Raw genomic sequence first — 11,949 nt, forward strand, 5'->3', positions numbered from 1 at the left:
ACGTTATGTATTTATTATATGCGTGCATGCATCGTGACGGATAATAATAAATTGAAGGCTTCTTCAAATTAGCATTTTGCTGGCTCATATTGATTTTGACGTTTAACTATATCAGAATCATATTTTCTTAGTTGGATTTAATTACCTATAATAGCCGCCTAAAATTGTCACTGCTTTAAATTATTCAACTTGTGTGGTATTTGTATACTAATTTTTGTCAAATTATTTAATATTTTGGATATTAATTGAGCAGACAGATTTAATATGTAATATCCACAAATTCATAAAACGATCTCACTTAATATTTATAGATTAGCCTGAGAAGTAGGTGAAGAAGCTTCCCGATAGTCTCTCAAAGTATGATTGTAATGTGGAACAGATAGTGATTAATAACACTGCTCCTTTGAACATTAACTAAAGGAAGTTAAATTAAAGATTAGCAAAGTGGTCTATTGTCCGTCCGAATTATGACAAAGTGTATACAAATAATTAAGTGGATCATGATAGTGACTTAACTTTATGACATGCTTGTATGCGATATATACTTTATATTAATGAGTGATTAGATCTAAACCCGTGTCGTGGTTAAACTTAACACTTAGGCGGCGGGATTAGTGGGACAGATAGATATTATGGAGTACATTTAAATCATTCCATTCAGATAGGTGGGGCGATGATTACTAACTAAACTTTGACCTAACGGGTAAATTTGTAGTTATAAAATTTTATATATGGAGAATTCTGAAAAATAGTCTAAAATTTTTCAATTATTCTATATATCTAGACCCTAAACTCCAAATTCTAGACCATGCAAAATAAACCTTAACCTACACACTTTTTCGAAAGCCTAACGCCTATCATCACATATTTTGTAAGAAACTCTAATTAAAACCCCCGTAAAGCGTCCTAGTAATAAATTTACAATTTAACCACCACCCCAAAAAAGCTAAACCATAAATCAATAATAAAAACCTTAACTCCTAAAACTTAGTATTTCATTAACCTTTGAAGACAAATATTTTTTCTTTCACTATAAAATATTCAGCTTATTAATCTTTGTATCTGTTATCCATGTAAATATTATATTATTTAGCTTGTTATATATATATATAGATATAAATATAACAACTAAGTTTGACTGTAAATACGGTCAAATAATTCCATGCCTAATGATGATACGGCGGATTTTGACTGTTAATACCGTCAAAATTATCTATGCGTAATTAAGGTGCTTGTGCTAATTGCAATTGCTGTAGCAGTCTACCTTAAAGTAATGAATATTGTAGCTAGTATTCATATCGAGGATAATGGGCCCAAGTTTAAACTGATAGAATTATTAAAAATTGATACTTACTTTGGATCGAAGATATCAATTACAATAGTTTCACTAGATTACGTCAATATGTCATATTCCGAATATGAAGTTCAGATAAATGCAGACTAGCCATAAAGGTCTGGATTCACGAAAATATAAATACTATATTTATAATATTATAGGGTTAAGCAGCCAAAATATAGGTGGCAAAAGATTGTGCGTAGAATTTGAAAACATTACGTATATATTATTTGGTTGCTAGAATACAATATCATGTTTTTCATTCATATTAACGTTTAAATGTCGTGCTTTTAATTTTAATAATTGATTTTTTTATACATTATTTGACCCAATAACGCGTTAGTTCATAATTAACATGATTTTACGGAATGCCAATGGAATTTTAGTCAAAAATATACAAACGTTAACCATCCTTTGCAGCTGTTAAAAAGCCATCCTTTAATTACATTTTTTTCAACTTAGTTATTTAAATATATATTTTCTAGTCTTGATAAATCATTTCAACCAAAAATATGGTTAAAGACTTCCTGTCAGTAATCAATCAACCGCTTCATTATTTGATCCGTAAAAGACAATAAATCAATCAACACATCATTTAAGATGTTTGAAACGTGGATGTGTAATAGACCCACTACTTTTGTTTTCTTTGGAAAAAATATCGAGTCTATAATAGAATGTCCTATCATGACTACAAATTTACACTATTCGTAATATGAGTAAAAGAAAAGTTAAAGTGACATGAGTAAGAAACATTAATTAGTTTTAAGAGTATCAATTTTTGAATAGTTGACGATAATCCAAAAATCAAACTGTCTAACAAGTTTTACATACATTAAAGTCAGAAACAATATTTCAATTTTAAATAACTAAACTATGTTACTAATTAAATTAAAAAGTAAAGGCGTGACTAACATTACTACTCATTTTCTTTAAAAACACACTATGTATGTTTTTACTTCTATATCAAAACTTACTTTGACAATATGAATAATTTTGTACTCATCTTTGAAGAATTTATAAATATTATGTTACAGATTTTTTTTTATAGAATTTTAAATTAATTCATTTATTTCTGCTAATAATGATTTCAATTATTCAGTTATCCTATTAAAATAATTAAAATTAAATAAATAAATATTCTAAATAAACTGACAGAAACCTGAAACAAGTCGGAAGAAATCCTATAAAAAAGGTTGGCAGATGTGGACATTAAGATAATTTCACTAAACAGGGGGTCCTTCTATCTATTTTAATGTTAATTTTGGAATCATGATATTATAATGCACTTGATTTGTTATCTTTGTAGTCTTTCATGGTTTTTTTATTCAAACTTTCTTCTTTTGTCCCGAGGACTTGGCAGACACAGAAGGGAGAAAAAGAAAATATAGAAGTTGAGAAATTAAAAGATAAGATGCTGAATAGCCATTGTGGGACGTGCAAATTATCATCGATTCTCTTGTTTCTTTTTCTTATAATAATAAACAAACTTCAAAACGAAAAATTTACAAAATTAACTAGAAAATAGGTTAAAAGGTAAAGTACATTTTTGCTTTCTCAAGTGTAGTCCCAGTTCACAAATTATGGTCCACTATTATTTAATACCAAACCAAACCATATCATACATATATCTTTCAATATCTACATACGTACATTTTTTCTTTTTGTTAATTTGATCTGATTATTATATACTTAAACTTGCTTAGAAATCCTAGTATTACCAATTCTTATCATAAGTATAACAATGCGTGCGTCTGATGATCAAGTTCCCATGTATTTGTGTTTTCGGTATCAGTCGTTAATGGTGGCATGTGAATGTGATGATTATTTATATCTAAGCCATCCACACTCTTCCATTTCTCCTAATAAAGAGTAATATTTTCTAAAAAGAAAATTAAAGACAGTTTGGTCATATGATTAAGTTTATAGGTCCTTTGATTAACTAACTAATTAAACAGTATATGCTGACACAATCATGCAGACAAACAGCCTTAAGTTCTGAAACAAGTCGGAAGAAATCCTATAAAAAAGGTTGGCAGATGTGGACATTAAGATAATTTCACTAAACAGGGGGTCCTTCTATCTATTTTAATGTTAATTTTGGAATCATGATATTATAATGCACTTGATTTGTTATCTTTGTAGTCTTTCATGGTTTTTTTATTCAAGCTTTCTTCTTTTGTCCCGAGGACTTGGCAGACACAGAAGGGAGAAAAAGAAAATATAGAAGTTGAGAAATTAAAAGATAAGATGCTGAATAGCCATTGTGGGACGTGCAAATTATCATCGATTCTCTTGTTTCTTTTTCTTATAATAATAAACAAACTTCAAAACGAAAAATTTACAAAATTAACTAGAAAATAGGTTAAAAGGTAAAGTACATTTTTGCTTTCTCAAGTGTAGTCCCAGTTCACAAATTATGGTCCACTATTATTTAATACCAAACCAAACCATATCATACATATATCTTTCACATTTTTTCTTTTTGTTAATTTGATCTGATTATTATATACTTAAACTTGCTTAGAAATCCTAGTATTACCAATTCTTATCATAAGTATAACAATGCGTGCGTCTGGTGATCAAGTTCCCATGTATTTGTGTTTTCGGTATCAGTCGTTAATGGTGGCATGTGAATGTGATGATTATTTATATCTAAGTCATCCACACTCTTCCATTTCTCCTAATAAAGAGTAATATTTTCTAAAAAGAAAATTAAAGACAGTTTGGTCATATGATTAAGTTTATAGGTCCTTTGATTAACTAACTAATTAAACAGTATATGCTGACACAATCATGCAGACAAATTAGCCTTAAGTTCTGATCAATCTCCACTAATTATATTATTTTTTAATTTTTAGCATGTGTTTCTAAAAGCACACAAAATCTTTACCTAATATGCTCTCCATTCTCCAACTTAGCAAACACTGATTTGATATATTTTTATCCTATAGTACATAATGAGTATTATTGGAAAGTCTAGATCACTACCTAGTATTATAATATCTTGATTATTTTAAGAAGATGCTTTAATTATTTTTCTGATTAGATTATATCCAATTATTTGGTCTTCCGACATTGTTTTATCACTTTATGTTTATCGTATAACTTCTTCTTTATATATATTCGAGCTTTCTTTACACATATAAGAAACAAATAAAACAACAAAAATCGGTTTATCTAATAAATATCTCTGATCATTTTCGACCATCGCATTTTGCATAGCATCTATAGCAAATTCAAAGCAAAACAATATAGCTAATATTAACTTGTTGCAGTCTAGCTAGTACTCTCTTATTTTTTTCCTATGGTTTAGGTGATGTTGTCATGTTATTTTTTGTTGGAAACACGTAATTTCATAGAGTTTAGAATTAATATAGCGGCTTCATGAGTCTTGTGTAGGTTAGTCTAATATGGCCTATAAAAACAATGTAGTTAACCATAAAAAAAAAAATTCATTAAAATTACATACCTATATATTATTTATATATAAAGAGAAATGGTGGTGGATACCGAGAATCCATCAATCTCAATATATGCCACCTTTTGTGATGGCATCTCCATTTATGATTTTCCACCACTCTTGTCCATTAAAAATTGCAACTATTTAGTTCTTATATATATATTACTAGGTATATGTATATATACATATACATGTGTAGGAGGATCTTTTTGTACCTTTATTTTGCCAGTGCTTTAGGGAATTTAAGACAATGCTAGCAAGTCTCAGACACATTATTATGTTAGTGGGGATCACTGTTCCCATAACTTCTCTGTCTTTGAATTTCCTTTATTATTTCTTTTTATGCTTTATTGTTATTTCCTTTTTCTGTGCTTTAGGATCAATGACCTAACAAGCTTGTGCAGGAGTGGGTGATGATGGGGACCAATTTGATTATTTCAACAATTTCAGATTTGGTTCTATCACTCTCTGTCTTTTCTTTATACTATATACATATAAATTTTAGGAGTATAGGAAAGTTCTGTAAAATCCAAAAACATTTAATAAAGAAAAAGGACAGGAAAAAATGGTACCTAAACATATACATGTGTTTAATGGGCGTGAAAGTGCATGTCCCGTGAATAAATTTATGCAAATTTTGCAAAACCACCAAGAAAACACATTTAATATATATTGAAAAGGACAATTAAATTGGTTGAGAATTGTGATGAGCAACTCATCCACGATGTGAAGGAACCTAAAAATACTATTATAAAATACTGAAATCACAGTTCATAAAAAATAAAGAAAATGTTAACGAAAAATTATAATAATTGTGATCATATTTATTATATTGTGGGCGCGTTTCCGCAAATACAAAGGATGAGCTTGGCCACGGCCCTAGTACTCTTGTCTTGTTATTGTCTAAACTTTTGGTTAATCGACTAATTAATTATCACTATTTTAAAATGAATCTACAAAAGTACAAACTAATAATGAGACGGAAGTGCACTCAAAAATCTAGTGGGTGTGCCATTAGCTCGGCGATTGACAGAAGGATTAAACTATATAAAATAGTAAAATACTACCGATCTTTGATTATGGGTTTTAGTCTTTTAGAGTTTGTATATGTATAATTGTAAGTCAATATATGCATTAAAAATCTCATTGGATTGAACTGAATAGTCCTTTCTATAGAGTTTTACATGTACCATTTAATCTCTGTAAGTTTTTAAAGATTATTATCCTAAATAATTCTTCATCAGCAACAAACTATGACTGATAGCATGATGAATGAATTTAGTTTTGTTTTTCTTTATTAATTAATGGCCTCTCCCATGCCTAGTATATGGCACTCCTACCCACTTTCTCTTTACGTTATATTCTCCACAACTTCATTACAATGCTTCAACCTCCAATCTTCATCTTCTATTATCCCATCACTTGACATTTTATTACGTTTATGGGTGAAGTTAATTGAAGTAGTTCGAGCCATATTTTTTATTTCAGTGTATCTGAAATCATACATTAACCTAAATATGGAGATATTAATGTCTATATCTCGCAGATTTTTTCATTAAATTAAGGGAGAATTGGTTTTATAATGCCAATTGAATTAGAATTTTTCCCCTTAATGTTTCTATTTTTTGTTATTTTTGACATAGTTGCCCTTTTAAATCAGGTATGACAGTTATAATAAAATATAAATTTGAAACTATATTTTAAAATTTTCGAAAATATCAAAAAAAATTAAAAATATTTTTGTATATCAAGAAAAAAAATATTTTTATAATATTTTTAAAATTTGTTCTACGCTTGTTAGAATGCATGTTCTATGTTCTATGTCCACGTAAAATCCCATTTCTATAGTTCTTCACATATTCTACCAGTCTGTAAAAGTCGTTTTCTATAAATCTTTATATATTTTACCGATTGGTAGATTACAACTTCTACTGAATAGACTATATCCTACATGTTAGTAGAATATATCTTCTACCTGTTAGACAATGTTCTACATTATTGTAGAATGGTTCTTCTACCTGTTAGACTTCATTCTACATTAACGTAGAATGCATCTTCTACCTGTTAGACTTCATTCTACATTAACGTAGAATACATCTTCTACCAAAATCTGATAAAAATTTAGGAAAATTAGTTAACTTCCAGATCTTAAAAATTTTAAAAATCTTTTTTTTTTTTTAATTTTCAACGGTTTTTTATCATTTTTGACGTTTTTTTCTTTTTTTGGCTATCATCGTTCTCTTCTTCTTCTTTCACATTGATCAAGCAGATTTTCCCTAGATTTACATATCATCTGCTTCAAACATACTACATATCTATGTAATTTGTGGTTCATGGAAATCAGGGACATATAAAAAGTGGATTTTTGTGGCTGATGCAGATGGAGATATTGGGGTTTCTCTTTTTTTTTTACGCTTGGTAGAAAATATTTTCTACTTGTTTTTTCTTTTTTTTATTAATAAAACATTTTTAAAAGTAAATTAATTTATTAATTCGTAATTATATGATATAATTGGATTAGATTTAAATTAAACATCAAAGGAACAAATTTTATTTAGAAAACATTAAGGGGACAAATTCTAATTCAATTAGCATTATAAAACCAATTCTCCCATAGAACAATGATGAATTAGAGTTTGTAATCTAAATACTAATCTCTAATTTTAAGCATTGAAAACTTAACTTTGAGTCGTTAAAACTAAATCTTTAAAACCAAATTATAAATTATCAACCTAAAGACATCAACCTACATAAAATATTAACCTTAAAACATCAACCTATATATATATATATAAAATATTATTCTTAAACATCAACCTAAAACCTGAAAGTCCTAAATCTAAACAAACTTTACTCATGTATTTATTTACTTTAAAGATTCAACCTGTTCTTTGAATCTACATTTTCTTATAATATTGTTTTATCAGTAGTCCATATTCTATGAACGGTATACTAATATCGATTTAATCTCCAATCTTGATACACTATACACCGACGCCTCAAAGCGTTTTTTAAAAAACTTTTCTTGCCAACCTCAAATATTTTCCAAACGTCTTTGAAAATCTAGATAATAAAGATTTCTCAAAATATAATATGTATCATTTCTTCTTGGTGACACATATCTGTACGTATCCGTCTGTATGAATGAGAGAGAGGGATTGATACGTAGATTCGGCTCTGTACATGTAACAATGACTAAAAGACATTAAATACACAGGGACACGCATGAATGAGTCCAGAGACATAAAAATAGACCCTTTTTCCTCGTGGTCCACCTATTTATCCCAACATCTAACCAAATTTAAAATAAAAACAATTTATTTTATTTGCCGTACAGTGTTACTTTTATCGGATAATTTTCAGTATTTATTTTCACAATTATTGGTTTGTTTTTTATGATTAAAAAAAGGAAAAAGAAAAGGACAAATCTTGTTCCCACCAAAGCATGAAGAAAGAAAATGCTCTTTTTTCCGTTTCACTAAAATAGAAAAACGAAACAGAGATGTTTTGATGGGTTCCACCAAAACGTGGCATCGGCTGTTTTTTCCCATCATGGCTCCCACACGTCCGGCACGTGTAACCGAATACTTACTCAGGAACTCATATTATTATGATCGAAATATTTTTATCACTCAAATACTCAATAAATCCATTCAAAACGAATGTAAATACCGAGTAATTTATTTATCAAGTTTATATAGATTTTAACATAACGTTACTTTAATTAATTACAAAAGTAAATAAATAATCTTACGCTTGTGAATAATCAATCCTTGATTAATTGATCGGAACTTATAAATCAATTTATCTACCAATATTGAACCACTAATACACTACCACTTAATTGATATTCATAATTAATTAGTATAGCTCATAATTCAAATACGACAAATACGCTATATAGTGCATGTACACTTTATGGAATATTCATATCAAGATTTCAACCAAATGACTGTTCAGCACTGGATCAAAATTTGGATTCGATAACCCACTCTTGTTCTTAAATATTGTTTAGATAAATTTCGCACTTACTCATATATTTCGAATTAATCTTATTATTTGTACGCATGCCAATTGAAGAACAAAAATCATCAAACCAACTAATTCAAAATTATTTGGAATACAAAAAATATAAAAATGGCGGATATGGTCCATGCCTTACGGACTCTACGGAAAACGTATTTATCCCGATGCATATAAGGATTCTTTTTGACTTATTGGCGCAAACGAAAATGAAGATTAGTGACGATACTAGTACGTTAATAATTCATCTAACTCGATAAGTATCCTTTTCTACTTGGTATACTACTTTGGAATACAAAGATATCTAAACCAAGTTTGGTATATACTATTAGTGACAATATTTTGTCATGACTGTAAACCAAAACTATACAATTGACTGAACCAAGAATAAACCAAGTAATCTAAACTAAAACTACATTTACATTCTCCAATTAATGCTAATACTATCCCGTTGAAGGAAAAAAATATCACAATTGAGTGATTGACAAGAAAATATAAACGATTAAAAAAAGAAAACAAATATTACACGGTGAAATCTTTTCGGTAACCGCATGACGTGGTAAGCCTGGAGAGGAAATAACACGTGTAGCATATGTGACGTGCCAGCCTCCGATTTTTCTGTGTCTGCTACATTCAACGAGTGCATTGAAGGAAACAAAGCTAAATTTACCTAAATAGCCCTAAAGATTCTGAAATGATGGACACTGACGAATCATATATTTTATTTATTTTAATTATTTTTTAATAAATATCATTCCTATCTTTCGTTTTTATTTTTATTTTTGACAACTTACCTATTTTTCGTTTAGTCAAAAGAAAACTGAAATATGTGTTTCAAATTTTCATTCAACTATTTTAGTTAAATGATTCCTAAATTTCGTGTAGTCAAAACAAAACTGATAAGAAATCTTAAATTAGGTAGATTTTATTTCCTTTTGTTATGCTCTAGAAGATAACAAGATTAGAAATAGCATTTATGCAAAAATACTTCACACGGGAACATATAACAGGTTCCAAGGAAAGGTGACAAAAAAGAAAAACGGATTTCATGGAAAATAGGTTAGCACTTTCTTTGTTTGGAACGTTATAAACAAATTTTTTTATAGAATAGTATAAAATATTTATACGATAACACTACAAGTTAAGTCAATAAAAAAAAATTAGCTATATACGTCACATGTGCTGGTGTTTGTTAAGATACGTATTTGGGGTTATACTATTCAAAAATAAATGTAAAAACTGGAATAAGATAATATTTCTCTTTCTAGAAATAAAAAAAAATAAAGAAATGATATCAACAACATATTTCTTTTTTAAATATTTTGACTTTTTCTCTGTCTTCCTTAAATAAAAGCCACCCTCCTTGGTTTTCTTCACCAGTCGCCACAACCTCTCTCTCTCCTTCCTCTGTAAACTCTCTCTAACCTTCAGAAAACGTATCAATGGCTATTGAAGCAAGTCATTTGAATCTATTCGCTTCTCAATTTGTTAACAACAGGTTAGTTTTCATTTTCTCCTCTCGATCCATTTTCGATTTTCCAAACTTCCATTTCGTAGTTTATTGATTTTTTTGTTTTCTCTCTGTTTATCTTCAGAGAATGCGTTAAATCTCAACCCAACATGAACAACGAAATCGCCGGCGATTTTCCGGTAACATTCGATGATCGGCAGTTACCGTATATACAGTCTCGCGCCATAGATCCGATTCAAATCGCAGCAAGTTTCAACAAATCAGAAAGCGGTCTCACGTATAATTTTAACCAATCTCCAGCGATACCCAAACGTCAGAGAGATTCAACGTTTGACTCCGACGCTCTAATGGCAGCTCAGAAACGGAGATTAATCGCGTTTGAAACGTCGGCGTCTGCGTCTCTAATCGACGCGGAACTCGTTTCTCAGATCCAACAACAACAATCAGAAATCGACCGATTCGTCGCTTACCAAACGGAAACGCTCAGATTAGAATTAGAAGCGAGGCAGCGAACGCAAACGCGGATGTTAGCGTCAGCGGTTCAATCGGCGATTGTGAAAAAGCTTAAAGCGAAAGACGACGAGATTGTACGGATGGGGAAGCTGAATTGGGTTTTACAAGAGCGAGTGAAGAATCTCTACGTCGAGAATCAGATCTGGCGGGATCTCGCTCAAAGCAATGAAGCTACAGCTAACAATCTCCGATCAAATCTCGAGCAACTTTTAGCTCAGGTCGATGATTTCTCTGCAACGGCGACCGTTCGTCCTCCGGTAGAAGACGATGCGGAATCTAGCTGCGGAAGCTGCGACGGAGCCGACGGCGATGATGTTACGGCGGTGACCGGAGGATGTAGACGGTGCGGTGAAAGAACGGCGAGTGTGTTGGTGTTGCCTTGCCGCCATTTGTGTTTGTGTACGGTTTGTGGATCGGCTCTGTTACAGGCGTGCCCTGTTTGTGATATGGTCATGAATGCTAGTGTACATGTTAACATGTCATGACCATAATTTTTTTTAATTTAAGTTAAATTTTTTTTCCGTTTTTTTTGTTATAATTTTCTTTTTTTTTTAGTGAAGGGATAAATAGCAAACTAGGGGACAAAAAAGAAGGAGAAGTATATGACTCTCCTTTTTTTATAACCTTTGATTATGGAATTGATTCATTTTTTGTAGTTTTGTAAAATCTTATTAACTACAATTTGTTTTTCTTCATTCGCACGGAAGTATATAGATATACAATTTGTTTTAAATCAATGCGACACTTTGGCCTCATCTTTTGTAATCGTCAAAAATTAAAATATGTTAGGATTACCGATTACGGGTTACATGGTCCAAAAAAGTTTAATTAAGTTATACTTCATCAAATTAAAAAAAAAAGTTTAAGTAAGTTATGCTTCATGTTCTTACGGTTTAACCAATTAAGTCATGCTTCCTGTTCTTATTGCGACAATATTTTCACAGAACGATATAATGCTTGTGATTCGAGACATTGTGTAGAAGAATTTTGGAAATTTCAATTTGAAATCAATACCCTCTTTAGTCTTTATGTAATTCTTAACTTAACTTCGCACTCTGTTGCATGTGATTATAATTTTAAATAAATATCATTTTATGAACTTCTTCTGAGTTATGTCATGTTATTATAGTGTTATTTATGAGTGTT

The 11,949-nt window shown here is 30.1% G+C and overlaps 1 protein-coding gene across 1 annotated transcript; it reads left to right on the forward strand.

Moving 5' to 3' along the window:
• The first annotated feature begins 10,193 nt into the window (after positions 1-10,193).
• LOC18016201 (BOI-related E3 ubiquitin-protein ligase 1) lies at positions 10,194-11,540 on the forward strand. The gene is made up of 2 exons (XM_006398092.2): positions 10,194-10,317; positions 10,415-11,540. The coding sequence occupies exons 1-2, from the start codon at positions 10,262-10,264 to the stop codon at positions 11,286-11,288; spliced, it is 930 nt and encodes a 309-aa protein (XP_006398155.1). The 5' UTR covers positions 10,194-10,261; the 3' UTR covers positions 11,289-11,540.
• Positions 11,541-11,949: the final 409 nt, after the last annotated feature.

This window comes from Eutrema salsugineum, unplaced genomic scaffold, assembly GCF_000478725.1.
Source record: "Eutrema salsugineum unplaced genomic scaffold, Eutsalg1_0 scaffold_20, whole genome shotgun sequence".
NCBI classification, from domain to species: Eukaryota; Viridiplantae; Streptophyta; class Magnoliopsida; order Brassicales; family Brassicaceae; genus Eutrema; species Eutrema salsugineum.